The 20,222-nt window shown below is 54.3% G+C and overlaps 1 protein-coding gene across 14 annotated transcripts; it reads left to right on the top strand.

Annotated features, from left to right (window-relative positions):
* ARMC6 (armadillo repeat containing 6) lies at positions 1-16,249 on the top strand. Of its 14 annotated transcripts, none has more exons than XM_025293900.3 (11): positions 4-140; positions 1,646-1,771; positions 5,536-5,868; positions 6,612-6,681; positions 7,159-7,241; positions 10,036-10,609; positions 12,639-12,784; positions 13,758-13,889; positions 14,239-14,376; positions 15,158-15,244; positions 15,465-16,249. In XM_025293900.3, the coding sequence occupies exons 5-11, from the start codon at positions 7,185-7,187 to the stop codon at positions 15,675-15,677; spliced, it is 1,347 nt and encodes a 448-aa protein (XP_025149685.3). In that variant the 5' UTR covers positions 4-140; positions 1,646-1,771; positions 5,536-5,868; positions 6,612-6,681; positions 7,159-7,184; the 3' UTR covers positions 15,678-16,249. The 14 variants fall into 14 exon arrangements, with proteins under 14 accessions (XP_025149681.3, XP_044804297.2, XP_045022712.1 ...); XM_025293895.3 differs by lacking the exon at positions 6,612-6,681 and having other exon boundaries at positions 5,536-5,608; positions 5,699-5,868; XM_044948362.2 differs by lacking the exons at positions 1,646-1,771; positions 6,612-6,681 and having other exon boundaries at positions 2-140; positions 5,536-5,608; positions 5,699-5,868.
* Positions 16,250-20,222: the final 3,973 nt, after the last annotated feature.

Genomic DNA, 20,222 nt, shown 5'->3' on the forward strand with positions numbered 1-20,222 from the left:
ACCGCACCCTTTCCCCACGTGCCCCCGAAGACCGGGTGAGAAGCAGCGGCCGCCGAGCCCCCCTCGCGCGAGGAGCCGGGAGTGGACGCCGCGGGCTCGGATTAGTGACGGGGACGCGCCCCGCGAGGACTTAGCTTTGGGTAAATGATAGACTTACGGAAGCCGCCCGTGGACAAAATTGCCCACTCTTCTGTCTGTCGTTTTCTTTTCATGTATTCATTTTTCACTGCTTATGTATGTACTGAGTGCCTGCTGCATGCCCGGCCGCATCCTAGGTAGTCGGGGTATTTAATAAAACCAGCCCCAGCTCTCATGCAGATTAAATTTCATTGGGGAGGAGGGTAGGGCAGTAAAAGCAAATAAATAGAAGAAACATTTCACTCCATGTTCAGATATGTTAAAATAATAAGAGAGAGTAGGAAAGCGGGGCCTGCTTTATGAAGGATGTCCCTCGGGTAGCTGGGAAGAATGAGAAAGAAGCAGGAAGGCACAGGTGAGAAGGTCTAGGTAAGGCAAGTGTTGGTAAGGAGACTGGATTTTGTTCAGAGAAGGCTGGGAAGCCACTTCAGGGTTTTAAGTAAGTGAGATGGTCTCTGCTTTCCATTCACCCTCTGGCTGCCTCGTGGAGAACAGAGGCACTGGGTACGACTGGGAGGAAGCAGGTGATGCCACCTGAACCAAGGTGGGTGTGGCAGGCGGAGGAGGATTAATCATTCAGGGCCCCTGGTTTGTCAGGGCACTGTTTTCTTGATAAGCAGAACGGTGGCTTAGAGAGGGAAGCGGGCTGTTAGTTGGGAGCCTTGGTAACTCCCTTCTCCCTAGCATACCTTTAAAAAAAAAAATTATTTATTTTAATTGGAGGATACTTGCTTTACAATATTGTGATGGTTTTTACCATACATCATCAACATGAATCAGCCACAGGTATACATGTGTCCCCCCATCCTGAACCCCCCTCCTTCCCCACCCCATCCCTCTGGGTTGTCCCAGAGCACTGGCTTTGGGTGCCCTGCTTCATGCATTAAACTTGCACTGTTCATCTATTTCACATATGGTAATAAACATGTTTCAATGCTGTTTTCTCAAATCATCCACCCTCGCCTTCTCCAAAAGTCTGTTCTTTACATCTGTGTCTCCTTTGCTGCCCTGCATGTAGAATCGTCATTACCATCTTTCTAAATTCCATATATATGCATTAATATTGGAGAAGGCAATGGCACCCCACTCCAGTACTCTTGCCTGGAAAATCCCATGGACGGAGGAGCCTGGTGGGCTGCCGTCCATGGGGTTGCTAAGAGTCGGACACAAGTGAGTGACTTCACTTTCATTTTCACTTGCATGCATTGGAGAAGGAAATGGCAACCCACTCCAGTGTTCTTGCCTGGAGAATCCCAGGGACGGGGGAGCCTGATGGGCTGCCGTCTATGGGGTCACACAGAGTCGGACACGACTGAATCGAGTTAGCAGCAGCAGCAGCATACAGTATCTATCTTTCTTTTTCTCACTTCACTCTGTATAATAGGCTCCAGATTCATCCACTTCATTAGGACTGGCTCAAATGCTTTCCTTTTTATAGCTGAGTAATATTCTATCATGTCTATGTACCACAACTTCCTTATCCATTCAACTGCTGATGGACATCTAGGTTGCTTCTAGGTCCTGGTTGGTGTAAATAGTGCTGCAGTGAATATTGGGGCCCAGCCTGCCTCGGACGCAGCGTGAAAGCTGGCAATGCTGTTTCTCTCCTTTCCTGGCCTGCGCTGTTCCCCAGGTAACTCCCAGATGACCATTCCCAGGCACCATCTTTCTCATGAGCTCCAGCTCTGTACTTTCATCTCTGCCCCCAGCCCCACACACAGGTTGTGCTGGACCTAGGGGACCTCGAAGGACTCATAAGTGGTGGTTCCAGAGCCAGGCACTGACCTCCCTTGCCCAGGGGTCTCAGGGCTGGGCAGAGAGAGGTTCCTGAGTTGGGAAGAGCCGAGGGTACACAGGCTCTGTCTGAGTAGCCAGGGAAGGCTCCCGTGAGGAGGCAGCCTGGACAAGCAGGTGGAAGCTCTGCAGAGAAGCTAGGTGGAGGGAAAGTGTTAATGAGACAGAACAGGGTCTTGGCCGGGTTTCTTGCTGCCTCTCTGAGCTTCAGATTCGTCATCCTTAAAGTAGACACAATGACATTCCCCTTTATGATTTCTTCTGTGACCCAGTGGCCTCTCATCATTGGCCCACTTGGGTCTGAAGCCTGGCCAAGGTGGTGGAAGCAACATGTGGTGGCAGAGCCAGAAGCAGAGTCTCCCCAGTAGCACCCAGCCCCAGAGCTGGCCAGGACCCATTACCTTCACCAGAGCAGGCTCCCCACTGAGAAATTCTTGTATCTTAAAAAAAAAAAAAAAAATTATTTGGCTGCATCGGGTCTTAGCTCCAGCACCAAGATCTTCACTCTGTCATGCGGGATCTTTCATTGCAGCACAGACTGTCAAGTTGGAGAAACTCTATCTTGAAACAGAAAATCCTTATTCTTTTCTTCCAGCTTTGATTTGGAAGTCCTTAGCAACTGCTGAACAGGCTCCCTGTTCTGGGAAATAAAGACAGGGAGATCTGCAAGGGAGAGAGGCAAGATGTTTAAGTCCCTAAAATCCCCTACCCCCTAAGGAACTGAGGCCGAAGTGCCTCTTAAGCAAAAGAGGAAAAGAATAACTAAGTGATGTTAATTGAGCTCTGTGCCAGGTCCTGTTCTCGGTGCTTTGTTGAAATTGGTGGGTTGGATTTTCGCTACATTCTGTGAGGCAGATTCTTTGTCCTGTGTCACACGTGAGAGTTGACCAACAGCCCCACTGCTCCCGCTTGCCCTGGAGCCTGTCCTCCCCCACCTGACCCTGAGCTTCTGCCCAAACACAGGTGGAACAGTCACATCCTGCGCTGCCTGCACAGAGACAAGTGAGGGCTTGGGTGGCTTGTCCCCCCACGGCCCACGTTCGCACACGCCCGTGCCACTGGCCCACTGCCATCTTTGCCCTCATCTCCCTATCACAGTTTCTGTGCTTTCTGTGACACATGATTCTGGAATGCACCCAGGACCTGAGAAAAACAAAAGTGTTCTAAAAGACCATATTACAGTAATCAAGATAGTCCGTTGTGAACTGTATGTTAGAAAATAGCATCGTCAGTGTTAGATTTCAGTTTTGCTGTGAATGTATAAGAGAGTGTCCTTTAAAAAAAATTTTTTTTAAATACTTGTTTATTTGGGTGCCTGGGGTCTTCATTGCAGCAACACGGGATCTTCGTTGCGGCTTGTGGCCTCAGTAGTTTTTTTTTTTTTTGATGCTCACTTATCCCATCTTTAGCTAGCAGGTGCCCCAGAGGGTTGGCTCCTGAGTCCTTTGACATGATGCCAGTGGTCTTTAGATGCTTCTTCGCTTTCTGGGCCCACTTGATGCTCCTGACTCCTCTGGCCTGTTTCCTGCCTAAAACTGGAATCACCTCTTACTCTAAGAGCCCTGGTTCTTCGGTGGGAAATGGTAGAGACCACAGTTGGTGTTCCGGGTGCTCACTGCTGCATAGTAGTATTACTTTCTCCAGGCATTTTCAGTTCATATTAATAGAAAATTGGTTCTTTATTTGCTTAAGAGAAAATGAATTCATGTCGTATTTCCAATTCAAATGTAGGAGTTCTGAGTTTTTACTTCTCTGATTTTGTTAAAATCTTATTTTCTTTTATGCTGATTATTCATGATATAAACATCATTACTTATTTACTATATCTATAATCATTTCCAAATAATATTACTAATGAGGTTTCCAGTAACATGATTACTGAAAACTGTTGAAGATTTTCTTTTGCAGTTCTATCTTTTGAGTTGGGAAGATCTGCTGGAGAAGGGATAGGCTACCCATTCCAGTATTCTTGGGCTTCCCTTGTGGCTCAGCTGGTAAAGAATCTGCCTGCAGTGTGGAAGACCTAGGTTTGATCCCTGGTTTGGGAAGATCCCTGGCTGGGAGAAGGGAAAGGCTACCCATTTCAGTATTCTGGCCTAGAGAATTCCACAGGTCCATGGGGTTGCAAAGAGTCGGATGTGACTGAGCAATTTTCACTTTCACTTTCATCTTTAGGGTAGATCCCAGGTAGAATATGCAGTCATATCGCTGTGTTTTAAAATTGCCTGAAATGATCTCACCCACATAGACATACCGTTAGGTTCATGGGTTTCATTCTGCTGTTAATTTTTAGGGGTTGCTTTTATTTTTATTTTGGCATATTCCTTTTCTTAATCACATAAATCATTTACCTGAGTTCCAAATTCAACCCTCTAAAGCAAGGTACGTTAAGAGAGAATAATCCAGCTTTTATTCCTGCTCTCACCACCCTTTTCTCTACCTCCTCTTACAGGTAACTATTTCTATTAGCTTCTAATTTACTTATTATTTATTAGTAGTAATAAAAAATAAATAAAAGTAATTTAAAAGTCTAAAAAGTAATAAGTAATAGGTATGATTTTGGAGAAGGCAATGGCACCCCACTCCAGTACTCGTGCCTGGAAAATCCCATGGACGGAGGAGCCTGGTGGGCTGCAGTCTATGGGGTCACTAAGAGTCGGACACGACTGAGTGACTTCACTTTCACTTTTCACTTTCATGCATTGGAGAAGGAAATGGCAACCCACTCCAGTGTTCTTGCCTGCAGAATCCCAGGGATGGCGGAGCCTGGTGGGCTGCCGTCTATGGGGTCGCACAGAGTCGGACACGACTGAAGCGACTCAGCAGCAGCAATAGGTATGATTTAATATTAGTTTTAATTATTTAACATCAGTATTAATTTCATTTATATTTTATTAGTGCCATGGTATGCTATGATAATGTTATTTCGTTATATAATTATATTAAAGTGCATAACTGTATAATAGAGTAGTGTAACGTTATATTAAACAATATAATATAATCACATAACGTACGCCCTAATATTATTATCACTCTTTAACTATTTATGCATTTGGCTGCTCCGGGTCTCAGCTGTGGAGGAACCTTTGGTCTTCACTGTGGCAAGTGGGCTTTTTAATGCTGGCATGCAAAGTCTTAGTTGCAGCACGTGGGACCTAGTTTCCTGATCAGGGATCAAAACCGGGCCCCCTGCCCTGAGAGTGCAGAGTCTTAGCCACTGGACCACCAGGGAAATTCCACAACATGTATTATTAAGATACTGTTTTAGCTTTATTTTACTACTGCTGCTTTTCACTATTGGAGCTTCCCTGGTGGCTCAGCAGTAAAACAATCAACCTGCTAATGCAGGAGATGGGGATTCGATCCCTGGGCCCAGGAGATTCCCCTGGAGAAGGAAATGGCAACCCACTCCAGTGTTCTAGCCAGGAGAATTCCATGCACAGAGGAGCCTGGCAGGCTGCAGTCCATAGGGTTGAAAAGGGTCGGACATAACTTAACAACTAAACAACAGCAGCAACTTTTTACCATAAGGGCATCCGTTATATTAACATGCCCCATTGAGATAAAATGCACTAAACTACCTGCCTTCTTCTGTACTTTCAGGCGTCCTATGGCTGTTGGGATATCACCCTTTCCTGTGACTCAGGCTGTTAGGATTCTTCCAGGACAGTTACAGGTTCTGGCCCCTTGGAAGGTGCTGTCTAGGTGGTGGCCAGGTTCTCGGTTGCCCTCTGACCCTCAACAAGTCTAGCGTCTACCTTTTCAGCTTGAGAGCAGCTGCTGGGTGTCCTTGGCCCCACGTGGAGGAGATAAAGATGGCCTCCAAGCGCATCACCCAGGAGACCTTTGACGCAGCTGTTCGAGAGAACATCCAGGAGTTTGAGATGGGGCCAGAGGAGGCGGTGAGAGAGGCCGTGGAGCAGTTCGAATCACAAGGTAGGGCAGTGCGACTGGGTCTCAGCGCCGGTCTAGCTCTTCGCCTGAGTCACCTTCAGTCCACGGCTCTTTTTGCTGTTGTTGCCACACCACTTGGCACGTGGGATCCAAGTTCCCTGACCAGGGATCAAACCCACGCTCCCTGCGTCTAGAGCATGGAGCCTTAACTACTGGACCACCAGGGAAGTCCCATCCATGGTGCCTAATGTGTGAAAGAGTGGTGTCCTGCCGTGAGCACATCCTTCCTGGCATGACTGCCCTGGGCACTGTCCTCTCTCTACACTGTGCCCCAGGCAGGCTAGCCACCCCCTCCCACCTCGCTGATGCCTACCCTCTACTTGCCTTGACCGCACCCTGACATCTACAGGGCTGGGTCTTTCTAGGTGGGTCTCATTTCAATGGTCGCTTCCTTGAAGAGACTTTTCTTGACCCCACTCCGAAGAAACAGGGCCACCTGCCACCCTGCCCCCGCTGCACCCCAGTGTGAGTTCACGGAGGCAGAAGGGGTATTGGTCACCAGCCTCTGAAAACAGGTAGCATGCCCTAGCCAGACCATGGAGGAGAATGGTTAGGAGGGAGCCGTTTGCAGTCATGTGGGCAGGGTTGGGAGACTGTGCTGCCCACAGCAGGACCTCCCCCCTCCCACCACAGGCCATGCAAGGGACGGGGGTCACTTGAGAGGCAGAGGCAGGAACCTGGGAATGAGCACCCTATCCTCCCACTCCTCCTGCCTCTGCTCTCAGATCCAGCTTCCCATTGGCCAACCCAGTCAGACACCAGAGGGCAAGGAAGTCCAGGGATCCAACCTTCCAGGTCAGGAGCTGGCACCCTGGGCACAGAGTAGGGACTAAACACTGGACAGGGACGGGAGGGGCACCTAGAACACCTGTGTGTTCTGCACAGTGGGGGCCTCTTCTGGGTCTGCCAGCAAGGGTGGGATGCAGCCAGGGTGAAGACCCATTGGAGCCCCCAGGGAGGAGACCACAGGTTGCACTCCCCTCTGAGCCCACCAGGCATAGTGCATCCCTCACCGCAGCACTGGCGTGCATCCTCACTGCTCCTCTGCCCCCCATTGGCTGGACAGGGCCAAGGTGCAGAGACCCCACACCCCATGTAGGCATGGCTGCTGGGCCCTGCCCAGGCAGGGAGGGGTGGGCTGGAGAGCTGTGCAGATCCCAGAAGGCCTCCAGAGTAGGGTGGTCCCAGCTGAAGGGACACCAGGTGTGACTGCTGCAGGCCCGCAGGGTTGACGACCGTCTCTTGTTTCCTGACTTCCCCGCCCTCCCACAGGGGTTGATCTGAGCAACATTGTAAAGATGACTCCAAAAGTCTCTGCGGATGGACCCCAGGATCCGATACATGACATCCTGCAGGTAGGAGAGGGCAGCCCACGTGGGCCTCACGTGTGTGATCCTGCGTCACCTCATTACTCTGTCAGGATCACCTTTTTCCGTGTTTCCAGATGGCAGGCACAGACTCAGAAGGTCCAAGCCAGCCCAGCAAGCACAGGCAAGCCTGAGTGGGCAGCTAGGGTTTCCTGAGTCAATGTCTGAGGGCCTCGTGGGGGCCCCCCATGCTCTGCCCACCCACCCACGTGTGACATTGTGGGATTAGAGCTGACAGAGTGGACAGGGAACGGACAGCCCTCTAGGCCTAAGGGGTGGACAGTGTTCGTGTTTGTCCTGGTGTTGGGAGCCTTGGGGTGGAGGGCCCCCTGGAGGAACCTCTCCTGGGCCTTCCAAGCTCTGAATTTGCTCAGTAAAATGGGCAAGAATCCCAGGAAAAGAGAGTGCAATCATAGGCTGTCACTTATTGTGCATCCACTGTTTACTGGCACATTACAGCCCCTCCGCGTCACACTTAAACTGGCCTGTGTGAGGTAAGTACGTCATCCCTGGCTTTCTGATGGGTGAACAGAGACCCAGAGCCTGCCCTCACTTTACCGTGGCCCAAACAAGGAAAATACAGCTCACAGAGTTCAGTCTTTATTTCCTTAAGGTCATCCATCAAACTGGTAAGCTGTTGGTAAAACAGCAGAAAGTTCTAGTGTTTATTGAGAACCATCTGTGAATTCAGTTCTATCCCAGGCACTTGCTTTGTGCCATCTCAGTTATTAGCCCAAAGATACCTGCAACAGTGGGGTTATCATCCCCATTTAACAGATGGGAAGACTGAGATCCAAAGAGGAAAAAGTGACTCACCTAGCGGCAAAAGAAAGTAGTAATAAAAAGGGAAGCTGGAGGAGGCAGCCCTGGATGTGAACCTAAGGGAAATTACACAGTATTCGTCCTTTTGTGACTGGTTTATTTCACCTAGCTTGATGTCCTCAAGGTACATCTGTGTTGTACTATTTGTCAGAGTTTCTTTTCTTTTTGTGGCTGAATAATATTCCATTTATGGAAACACCACATTTGTTTATTCACTCACTGATGGGCATTTGGGTTGCTTCTGCCTTTTGGCTGTTGTAAATAATGCTGCTGTGAACATAGGTGTACCAACATATTTTTGAGCTTCTGTTTTCAGTTTTTTGGGGTATGTGTCTAGAATTGCTGGAACTCTTGGTTTACTTTTTTGAGGAACCACTGAACTTGGTTTCCATAGCAGCTGTCCCATTTTATATTCCCACCAACAGCACACAGGGTTCCAGTTTTTGCCACATCCTTGCTAACACTTGTTATTTTCTGTTTCTTTGTTGTAACAGTAGCCACCTTCATGGGTGTGATGGTGTCTCATTGTGGTTTTGATTTGCATTTCCCTAGTGATTAGTGGGAGAAGGAAATGGCAACCCACTCCAGTATTCTTGCCTAGAAAACCCCGTGGACAGAGGAGCCTGGTGGGCTGCCATCTATGGGATTGCACAGAGTTGGACACGACTGAAGTGACTTAGCAGCAGCAGTGATTAGTGATGTTGAGCATCTTTTCATGTGCTTAGTGGCCATTTGTATATGTATCTTTGAAGAAACGTTTATTCAAGTCACACATTCTGGTTTTAACTAATTTCTTAATGTTCAGTTTCATCATATCATGCTATGCTATGCTAAGTCACTTCAGTTGTGTCCGACTCTGTGTGACCCCATAGACGGCAGCCCACCAGGCTCCCCCGTCCCTGGGATTCTCTAGGCAAGAACACTGGAGTGGGTTGCCATTTCCTTCTCCAATGCATGAAAGTGAAAAGTGAAAGTGAAGTCTCTCAGTCGTGTCCGACTCTTAGCGACCCCATGGACTGCAGCCTACCAGGCTCCTCCATCCATGGGATTTTCCAGGCAAGAGTACTGGAGTGGGGTGCCATTGCCTTCTCCACATTATATCATACGCTTAGTTAAATCCACAAGTTTGAGCTCAGCAAGGGTTGGCTGACAGGCATTGTTGACTATCGTGGCAGTTGAGGCCAAATCTAAGCCGTTTGGGCTGATGGTCTCTGTAGACCCACTCCCCTTAGGGCTGGATGCAGATAATGCCATGAGCTCCAGGTGCATGGGTTCATTGTGGCCTCAAGCTGAGGCAGGCCCACAGTCATGGCACTGAGTGGCCACTAGACTTGTCTGTCCCGTTCAGATTGTCGTCTCTCATTATAATTTTTTCCCCCAAGGGCTTAGAGTTGCACGTGGGTAAACCACGTGTGTACGGTCGGGTTTCACTGGGCAGTTGCTCAGTAAATACTTGTAGAGTGAAGGAGAGAGACAAGCAGGAGGCATGTGATACGAGCAGAACCGGTGGAGGTGGCTTTCACCTTCCTCAGGGAGCTGGCCGTTGGTGGGTGGGTCAGCTAGTTTTGGCTGCCTAACAAACAGCCCCAAACAACGGCCGTTGTCTTGTTTCTGGTGATTTTTCTGGGTTCGCTAACCTCAGCTGGATGGTGCTGCTGGGTGGTCTCAGGTGGGGACTTCATGCAGTGGCGCCCAGGGCTAGAACGTTTCATGCCTGTACTTCTGTGTGTGTGGCTCCTTGTCAGGGACACTGAGGTAGTAAGGCCTCTGTCTGTCTCTCTCTGTGGCCTCTCAAGCCCCCTGAAAGCACAGGTGTGGAAGCGGCCCCAGCTGGAACTGGCCCCACAGCACTTCCAACCGAGGCCCAGATCCCAGGCAGAGGGATCCCGCCGGGGCCCAGCACGGTCACTGTGACCTTCCTCGGGCTGAGCTGGCCCTGATGTTTTCCCCTGTCCCCTAGGCCCTGGATGACCTGCAGGAGTCCTTGGCCCGCTCTCGCCCCCAGGAGGTGTCCGCACACCTCACCCGCTTCTGTGAGCAGTGCAAGGAGCAGAAGGCCTGCCGCTTCCTGGCAGCCGAGAAGGGGGCCTACTCCATCCTCCTGGAGACCTGGAAGTTGGCCGCCGCGGGTGACCGGGGCCTCCTCCTCCAGGCCCTCAATGCCCTGTCTGCCCTGACTGATGGCCAGCCCGACCTCCTGGACACCCAGGGCCTGCAGCTGCTCGTGGCCACGCTGGCCCACAACGCTGAATCGGCCCACGTGACCTGCTCCGGGATCCGCTGCGTGCGCCTCGCCTGCCTGAAGCACGAGCAGAACCGGCAGAGCCTGGTGAAGGCCGGCGTGCTGCCCCTGCTGACGGGCGCCATCGCCCGGCACAGCCGCTGTGCCGACGTGGTCCGCGAGGCCTGCTGGGCCCTGCGTGTCATGACCTTTGACGACGACATCCGTGTGCCCTTTGGCCATGCCCACGACCACGCCAAGATGATCGTGCAGGAGAATGGAGGCTTAAAGGTGCTCATTGAGGCCGCCAAAGGTAGGAGCAGATGTGGCGAGGGTGAAGAGTCGGGGTTTGGGACAGCTTCAAGCATGATTGGCTCCAGGCACCAGTTGTATCTGTCAGTTCAGTCCCACCTACATGATAGCCCTAGCAGGATGCTGTCTTTACCCCTAGTTTTGACAGGAGAGTCCAAGCCAGCAATCATTGGCCTGGACCACATCCCGTGCTCATCTCTAGAACCATTTAGGGAAGCACTTGACTCTGTCCACCAACACAGACTGAGAGTGGGATGGGAGGGCTCCTTAAAGGGAAGAAGGAGGGTGCTGTTTCCCAAAGGTGGGGATGTGTTGCTGGCACTCACCGGGGCTGCTCCCAGGGGGAGGTTTGCGCTTCAGTTCATACTTGGTCACCAGTTCTCGTGCATGTCCGTGTGCCTGACTCTGAGGTGACCCCGATGAGCCAGCCACAGGAGGTCACAGCACAGACACTTGGGCGCCAGAACTCCTGCCCCCTGGGCACTGCGCCCCCTGGAAAAGGCCGGACTGGGGTCTTGCGCACAGAAGGTGCTAGGAGAGTGAGTTTCCCTTTGCAGCCTGCCCTGTGGCTCTGACTCTGTTGCCAGCCAGCGTGTGCGACTCTGGCTCTGTCTGTGGGGAAGTGGGGCCTGCCCCAGTCTCCCCTCTGCACCTCCAGAGAGGGGAAAAATCAGGAACTGACTGGCTGCAAAGTTGAGCTGCTTTTCTGAGGGGTGGGTTACATCTTCCTTGTTTATTTACAGGGGTTCATATCAGTGAGTGGAGAAGGCAATGGCACCCCACTCCAGTACTCTTGCCTGGAAAATCCCATGAATGGAGGAGCCTGGTAGGCTGCAGTCCATGGGGTCACTAAGAGTCGGACATGACTGAGTGACTTCACTTTCACGCATTGGAGAAGGAAATGGCAACCCACTCCAGTGTTCTTGCCTGGAGAATCCCACGGACAAAGGAGCCTGGTGGGCTTCAGTCCATGGGGTCGCAAAGAGTTGGACACGACTGACTGACTAACACACACATATCAGTGAGAGTGCTCCAGACAGACAGAACCAGTAGGGGGCGTGTGTGTGTGTGTGTGTGTGTGTGTGTGTGTGTGTGTGTGTGTTGGCGTGCATGTATACATATATACACAGGAAGATTTATGGCAAGAAATTGGCTCATGGGGTTGTGGTGCTTTCAGACTTAAGTAGCAGGCTGAGGTTTGGGCAGGAGCCAACACTATAGTCCACTAGCAAGCTTCTTCCTCTTCAGGGAGACCTCAGTTTCCTTCTTAAGGCCCTCGGCAGATTGGACGAGGCCCACCCAGACCATCGAGGGTCATCTGCTATACTTAAAAGTCAGCTGGTCCTGGGTGTCACCACATCTCCAGAGTATCTCCACGACACACAGGTTACAGTTCATGGAGGCACTGGGGGCTGTGGCCTGGCCAGGGGGCCATATGCACTGACCATCGCTGAGCTCTGTGTTCTTATGGCTCTTTGTGCCCACCCGCCGCCCACCCCCCCACCAGCAACCCCCTAACCCTCCTCCCCACCACCATCCTCAGTCAGGCCTATCCTCCCTGGTGCCTCTGAACTTTGTCTGCAGCATCTGTGTTTCATTTTCGCCTGGGTCAACTCTATCCATATGTCCTTCTGCAGTTTCTAGGTGTCCTGTTGCACTTAGAAAGGTCATTCCCAACCCAAGATCATAAAAATAGTCTCGGATGGTTTATTATAGCACTATTATGGTTTTTCTTTTTTTAGTCGAGATCATCAGTTGTTCTGGAATTTATCTGGGGCACAGCAGAGAGGAAGGCACATTCCCGTGTCTTCCCCAACAGCCAGTAGGGGGCACCGCAGGCCTGGGCAGCCCCCTGTGGTCCTGCCTCTCCCCTGCCTTATCATCCACCCCAACAGGCAGCCACCCAGCCAGGCAGAGGGGCCAGGCTGCCCTGGCGGAGCGGGATTCGGGATTCCTAGCAGGAGTGCTGGCTCAGAGCCAGGGCTGGTTCTCCGCTCCTCACCCTGGGGTTTCCCCTCCCCCCTCTGCAGTGTTCCCCGACAATCCCAGCATCCTGAGTGAGCTCTGCAGCACCCTGTCCCGCCTGGCTGTCCGCAACGAGTTCTGCCAGGAGGTCGTCGACCTCGGGGGCCTCAGCGTCCTGGTGGCCCTGCTGGCTGACTGCAATGACCACCAGGTGGGCGTCCACCGCTGTCTCAGGGTGTGAAGTCCCTTTGCCTGAGTTTCCCTTCTTTACTCTTGGCTGCTGTGTCTTCGTTGCTGTGCTCAGGCTTCCTCTAGTTGCAGCGGTGAGCGGGGTTACCCTAGCTGCAGTGCATGGGCTTCTCGTTACGGTGGCTTCTCTTGTTGCAGAGCGCAGGCTCTAGGGCACACGGCTCAGTAGCTGTGGTACACGGGTTTAGTTGCTCCTCAGCCTGTGAAACCTTTCCAGGCCAGGGATCGAACCCGTGCCCCCTGCATTGGCAGGTGAATTCTTAACCTCTGGACCACCAGGGAAATCCCTCGCCTGAATTTCAGTCTGTCGTTTTTCTCGATATCTGGGAAAGGATCTGCGTCTCGCAGTGAACTCGGCCCCTCTTGGCCCTGGTCAGCCAGACAGGCTTGCATCAGAACATGCTGGCCTTGTCTGCAGAGCCCAGAATCAAAGTTCGGTTTTTGCTTGTCAGGACCTGTGAGAAGGAACTAAAGCTTAGGGGGAAGACAGACCCACCCACCCTCTCTCACCGTCCTTAAGCACCTTTGTATTTTCAATCAGCAGTGAGAGAAGCAGAGTGGGTGTGGTGGGGGCAGCTGAAGGGTGTGGTGCTTGAACAAGGCCACCTGTGCTCTGGGTGCTGACCTGAGCCACACAGCCCTCTGTGTGTCTGGGGGTGGTGATCAAAGTCATCCAAATGCCTGTCCTGGACGCAGGTGGCCAGAACCACACAGCCCACCTCCCCAAGCTTCCCCTGCCTTCTCTACACAGCGAGTGATAGATAAGCTTGCTGTTCCATGCTGCCTCCACGCCCCGGAGTTGTCCCCTGTGTGTTCAGACAGCAGACATTGAAACAGCTCCACACCCCCCTCAAGACCCCCTCCCACCATCCAGCCACCAAGCACCTGATGCCCGGGTGCTGCTGGGGGTAACCTGTGCATTGCTCTCTCTCCAGGAGCTGGTGAAGCAGGTGCTGAGTGCTCTGAGGGCCATTGCAGGCAACGATGATGTGAAAGATGCCATCGTCCGTGCCGGCGGGACCGAGTCCATTGTGGCCGCCATGACCCGGCACCTGGCCAGTGCCCAGGTACTCATCCCAGGGCGGGGGCACACAGGCGGGGCCACGCGGCTGGAATGCCAGGTCAGTACCTGTAGCACGTGATGGCCTTTCCCATCTTGGGAAGCCAGCCCAGGCTAGGGTGAGGCCAGCAAGCCAGCGGCTGAAGGCAGGGTGAGTGAGGGCCAGGGTGGCGCAAGACTGTCACCCCTAAGAGCTTGGTTGGTGCATCCTGGTATCGTTTCCGTTACTGCTGGTCGGTACACACGTAGGCGCACAGTGGTCTGTCCCAGTGAGGTCACAGAGCACTCACTGGGGGAGCTGGTCGGGGTGGGGGGTCGTCTGCCTCCTCTCAGCCATCCCTGTGACCCCCTTGCAGGTGTGCGAGCAGAGCTGTGCAGCCCTGTGCGTCCTGGCCCTGCGCAAGCCAGCGAACAGCCGCGTCATCATGGAGGGCGGCGGGGCCCAGGCTGCGCTGCAGGCCATGAAGGCACACCCTCAGGAGGCTGGCGTCCAAGTAGGCATGGGCAACAGGCGGAGAGGACGGGAGCCTGGTGGGCAGGTGGGGCAAGAGGCCTGCCAGCAGGTCCTGGGGCGGGCAGAGCGGAGGGTGCAGGCCCTCTTTGACCTGGCCCATTACCACCGTGACCCAAGCCTCCAGGGTCTCCTTCCTTCTCGGCTCCAGTGTCCTGCATCTCCATCCCAGCCTCCAAAAATGTGCCTAACTCTGCCCGCTGTTGTTCTCTCTCCTGTTCCGTTGGTCTTCCTGCATTTGATCTTGCCTTTTCCTAACAGTCTCTTTAGAGGGATATTGGTGGGGGGGAGTTGGGTGGACCCACAGATGGGGCTCTGCTGGGATTCATGGAAGCTTCCTGGCCCCACCTTAGGCTGCTGCTTTGGAGGTCAGTCAAGCTGAAGCATAGACAGGGCCATGCACACCCTTGTCAGAAACCCACCCTCCTCCCGCTCCCACTTTTCATACCATCCTGACTCAGGGACCTCCTGGTTGGTCTGGAGACGCACCAGGCTGAGTCCCACAGGAGGCCTTGGCTCCCTCTAGGACACTGTGCCCGTGGCTGGCCCATCACCTTGCCCACTCCTGACCACCCTGGCCAGGCAAGCCCTCATTTCACCTGCTTCTCCCCGGCTTTCCCGTGTTGGGGTGCTTCTTGGAACTGCTGCCCAGCAGAGGCAGAGGGCCCAGATGCTAACTGAATGAGTCAACAGTGTGCTGACTGATGGACGCTGGGCACAGCCCCGCTCTTCCCTCTGTCTCCCCGCCCTCCTCCCCTGGCCAGGCTCTTGCCAGCACTCAAGGACATTGCTCAGAGACTTTGAGTCCCACACCTGAGGAGTCAGCCCCGCCTGCCCAACACTTGGCCACTGTGAGCTTCAGTCTCCTCACCTGGGAGCTGGGGGGTCAGCCCAGCCAGGGTGCCAAGAGGCTGAAGTGGAGGCATGGGCCTCGCCTGATGAGTCAGAGCCTAGGCACCTGCTGCATGCTGCCAGTGGTTGTGTTGTGTTATGATGACCCCAAGGTCAGGGTGGACCCCACCCCCGGGCCCCACCCCCGACTCTCAGCCACTGACCTGCTCTCCCTTCCAGAAACAGGCCTGCATGCTGATCCGGAACCTGGTGGCCCGCAGCCAAGCCTTCTCACAGCCCATCCTGGACCTGGGGGCTGAGGCCCTCATCTCGCGAGCCCGAGCCACCCACCGCGACTGTGAGGACGTGGCCAAAGCTGCCCTGCGGGACCTGGGCTGCCACGTCGAGCTCCGGGAGCTGTGGACTGGCCAGAAGGGCGACCTGGCGCCGTGACCGCAGGCCCAGTGCGCGCTGTGACTCTGGGCGAGTCGTGTGACTCAGGAACGGCCTGGGGGCAGGCCAGCTATCCGAGTCCTGCCACTCTGCCCCCAGCTTCCTCCCCCGTCCAGAAGAGGACTTTTCTGACTGGTGCCAGGTAGAAGCCAGGGAGTGGGAAGGGAGTCGTAGTGAGGCACCCGCACAGCAGAAAGTGGCCCTTGAGGCCCGGCCCCTCTGCGCACTCGTCCACGCGGCTGCCAGCTGAGAGCATCGCTCCATCTGCCCTGTGTCACCCCACCCCCACCCCGCTGCCCTTTGCTAGGAGAAGTGCCCCCTCAGCGTTGCTTCTGGCTGAAAGTCCGTCTGAAATCTGGAAACCACACTGGCCAATCGCAAAGCAGGGCAGGGATCCTGCTTCTGTTCCTGCGAGTCCATTCTCATCACTGCTACTGCTTCTCTCACCTGTAAGTTGGATCCCAGGTGCCTTGCCGTGCCGAACAGAGGACAGGGACCAAGGCTTGATGGTCTCCAGGTGTCCCAGGCCAGCCAGTGGAGCCTGGTAATAAAAGACTGTTGGTTGAACAATGGAGGGGTCTCTTCCGTAGCACCACGGGGTGTGGGGGCTGCAGCCAGCGGCCTCAAAGGACAGGGGAGAGGGGTGCGCATTTGGGGAGGTCATGGATTCACTGAGGAAAGCAAAGGGTTTTGAGAACAGCCTGGGATGTGTGATTTGCTGTCACTCAGAGGGGTGGGCTGCTGGGGTCTTCATCAGACTTGGGATCCGTGGGTGCCAACGTTGCTGTGCCTGGATGTGCACTGCCCTGGGGGCTCTGGAGCACTCAGTGTCTGGCCCCCACTCTGCTCTGTGGCTTTGAGCTAGTGACACAATCTCTCTGAGCCTTGACTTCCTCCTCCATAAAATGGGGAGAGGGGAGGGGCTAGAGCCCCCTCCAAAGGGTGGTGGTGCAGAGCTGGGCCACATGGGAAACACCCAGTCATTCATCTCAGTTCAGCGCCCGAGTCACCCCAGGAGAATCACCCTGCGCTCTCCCCCACCGGATTGTGTCAAGGTCCTCAGTAGCTGGCTGGCTGGGGCAGCCGGCCTTCCGTCTCTGAGCACCCATTTCCCCATCCATAAGGTGGGCGTCACTGTTGCTGCCCCCATTGCCCACCCTCTGCAAGTGTCTTGGAGGTGTCACCCAGCAGCGGTGCCTGGCAGACCCCAGCTCTCCTCTTTATTCATCCGCAGGCTCATGGTGTGGTCACCTGGCAGCTCCGGGCATCCCCTGTGTTCCAGTCAGGTCAGGGCCGCCTCAGGCCCCCTGGTGGCCTCCTGGTGTCATGCCCGACAGCTCAAGCCCACAGGGCAGGAGCCCCTTATCACCCGTCTGAGTCTCCACCACCCTGCTTGTCATTCGCCTCCTCTAGGCTGAGAAAGGTCTGAATTCAGTCCTCAAAGTCAGCGCAAGCCCTTTCCCAAGAGGCTCCTGGTCCCGGTGGAAATTGGCCCGCGGGAAGAGTTGCGGGAGGAGCGTCATCCGGGTCCCACCGCCCCTCCGGATGGGGAGGGCCCTGCCAGCTCCATGGGCTGATGAGAACCTCTGCCCCAGCCCCCCAGGCCTGTCTTCACTCACTGGGGACTCAGCCCGTGGGTGGGATGATCCGTACCCGCTCCAGGCTCCAGCCATGAGACCTTGGATCAGTCTTGTGTCCTTGGAGGCCCCATGAGCCTCCTGTTCCTCCATCTGTCTCATGGGCAGTGGGTATTGCTAGTCCATTTCGGGGAAGCCTGAGGTGCCAGCCTTGTAACTGCTGCCTCAGCTCTGCTCTGAATCTTCCTGTAGCTCCCCATCGCCCTCCACATGAAACCAAACTGTCCTCCAGGCCCTACCCACCTCCCATCTGCATCTTCCCCATGTGCCCCTGTAATCACATTTCCGGTCACTCCAGCCTCCCCACCTCAGGGCCTGTGCACATGTCATGCTTTGCATGGAGCATCCTTCCCCAGCCCTCCCCATGGCTGGCTCCTTCCTGGCACCCGGTTCCAGCTCACATGTTGCCTTCTCAGAGAAGTGCCCTATTGCCCCCTTGCCCTGGTGCCCCGTGATCACGGGCTGTGTCCCTGACCTCTGCCCCCATCTGAGGTCACCTCACTTGTGTGCTTTTCTCCTTTGACTCCCCCGCTCCGGCCCACTGCCCATGAGCAGGCTCCTGTCTCCCCGCTCTGCGCCAACTTCCCATCAGTGTTTTCAGATGTTCACCCGAGTAAATGAGGAGATACCCAGGGTGCTTGTAGGGGAGGCCTCTGCCCTGGCCACCCTAGTCACCTCCCCTGGAATCCCATCCAGCTTTCCCACAGCTGCAGCCCTCTTCTAGAAGACTGGCTCCTGCCTATCAGTCCTCTCCACCTTGCCTGAGCGTGCCTTCACTGGGTGTGGGTCAGGGCCTGTTTGGACATCCCCAGGCGGGGTGGAACCCCACCTCCAACTGAAGAGCCCGCATTTCACTGAGGTCCACCAGGCCCACGTTCCAGTCTCTCCTCTGCCCCCTCAGGTGGCCCTCCGCCTCCTCATCTGGAAATGGGCTTAAGTGTGTCCCCGCACAGGGCCACAGCCCCCAGCATTGCCTGGCTGTGGGTGTCTGGCACACAGCGCTCTTCTGTCCTCCTTGACGATAGAAATGTGGGCCAAGGGGGAAACTGCTTCAAGGGAGGGGCCAGCACATTCAGTTCTTCCTCTACTGCCATGTGCTTTTAGGGGAGGGGTCCTGCCCTATCTGAGCCTTTGGGACACTGACTAAGGCTGCCTTGAAACCAGTCAGTCCTGACTGTCATCTCTGTGGCGTCCAAGGTGTCAATGATGTGTCCCCCCACCCGCCAGGGAAGGGCTCGGGGTCCTGGGAAAGGGACAACGTTGCTCGCACTGTGAACACCTTTGAGAGGCAGGGCCTGGGAACCCCATTTTCCAGATGAGAAGCAGACTCGCCGGCTTTCGAGGGGCCAAGATGGGATGGGAACCTGGCTTAGCCCGCCTCCATGCCCCTCCTCTGCTGCCAGTGTTGCTAACCTGACCTTGGGCAAATGGCTCTCTAGCCTTGGTTGATTAAGCCCTTGTCACCGTGCCCGGGCCTGGCTCATGGCCGTCATGTCAGACGATTCCTGGGATTCCCGAGACAGAAGGAACTGGAGATGCAGAGAGTCAGTGTCCTGCCCAGGGGAAGCCAAGCAGACAGGGGAGAGCTGGGTCCCCTGGGCACCCTGGCCAGGTACAGCCAAGGTGCCTGTGGTGGGGGGTGTCTATTGCTGATGCTGAGAGGCACTGTCTGCCATTGTTGAGAGGTGGGCCAGTGCCAGCTTGCTGATGAGCAAACAGAAGCCAGAGCCCAGTGAGCACCTCCAGGGCCACTGCCTGACCCTTGCCTCAGTTGGCACTGTCCCTGGGGGTGCTGTGGGACTTTCCAGGAGCTTGCTGCCTCCCTCACAGGACCTAGCAGGTGGGTGCTGCAGCTGGGGACTTCTCCAGTACAAATACCTCCCTCTTTGCATGGCAAACCATCCCCACAGTCGGTCTATATCTACATTCCATCAGATGCTATTTACAGAGAGGGAAACAGAGACCCTGAAAAGAACAGTTTATCCAGGCAACATTCAGAAACACTTGCTGTGGCCAACATGTGGTTTGCTTCCATTCATTTTATTAATATTTCCATCAACCCTAGGAGCTAATTGAAGAAACTGAGGCAAGGGAATTTGAGGCACTTGTGGAAGGTCCTGTAGCTAGCAAGTCAAGAAAAGCAGGGGTTCAAACCCAGCCCCGGGCCCTCCCAGCAAGAAACACTTGTTGCACAAAGCTCAGTTTTCCCATCTGCAAAATGGGCATCATCACCCGCATCTGGAAGTCAGGTCATGAGATGGTGTTTGAGAAGTGTCTGGCTCAGGAAAGACCCAACACCCAGCAGGTGTTCAGCACGCAGCTCCCTCCTCTTCTCCAGAGGGCCAAATCGAGACCAGGGCCTGGAAGTTGCAGGGGAAGCAAACTACAATTGGGAGATGCCTGAGAAGAGGCTCAGGTGGGAATATGCTGGGAATATCAGGAGTCAGATGGTAGGCCCAGGCTAGTGGCTCCCACTTGTGAGCCCCACACTGCTTCTTTACAGAGGCCCTTTGAGAAGTTATGGATTACGTACTTGGCAGGGGGTTTGCACAGCCCTGAAATGTGAGCCATTCTCACAGCCTCGCTCAACCTTGTTCTCTCCCAGGCTTCCCTGGCTCTGAACTTGATCTCCACCAACCCCAGCCCACACCTAGAGGAAATAAGAGCCAGTATCTGGAACATTTGTAAACCTCTCTGCCCTGGCACTTGGTGAGTCAGAGAACGGGGTGGGCTCGGGAGAGGTGCCAATGCCACAGCCTAGTATTGGACAGCAGCTGCTTCCCTATCTGCAAAGAATCCCATGACCCCACACCTCACAGAAAAGCTGGGGCTCGCAGGCCAGATATAACCTGCAGAGGGGGGAAAGGCTTTCACTTGAAGGTCAAGCGGAGGGCTGGAATATAAGTTC

The sequence above is a fragment of the Bubalus bubalis genome, chromosome 9 (genome assembly GCF_019923935.1).
Source record: "Bubalus bubalis isolate 160015118507 breed Murrah chromosome 9, NDDB_SH_1, whole genome shotgun sequence".
NCBI classification, from domain to species: Eukaryota; Metazoa; Chordata; class Mammalia; order Artiodactyla; family Bovidae; genus Bubalus; species Bubalus bubalis.

Coding starts and splice junctions, on each gene's coding strand:
- ARMC6 (XM_044948360.2), top strand. Junction 7,242..10,035: donor CGATACATGACATCCTGCAG/GTAGGAGAGGGC, acceptor CCTGTCCCCTAG/GCCCTGGATGACCTGCAGGA. Junction 10,610..12,638: donor GCTCATTGAGGCCGCCAAAG/GTAGGAGCAGAT, acceptor CCCCCTCTGCAG/TGTTCCCCGACAATCCCAGC.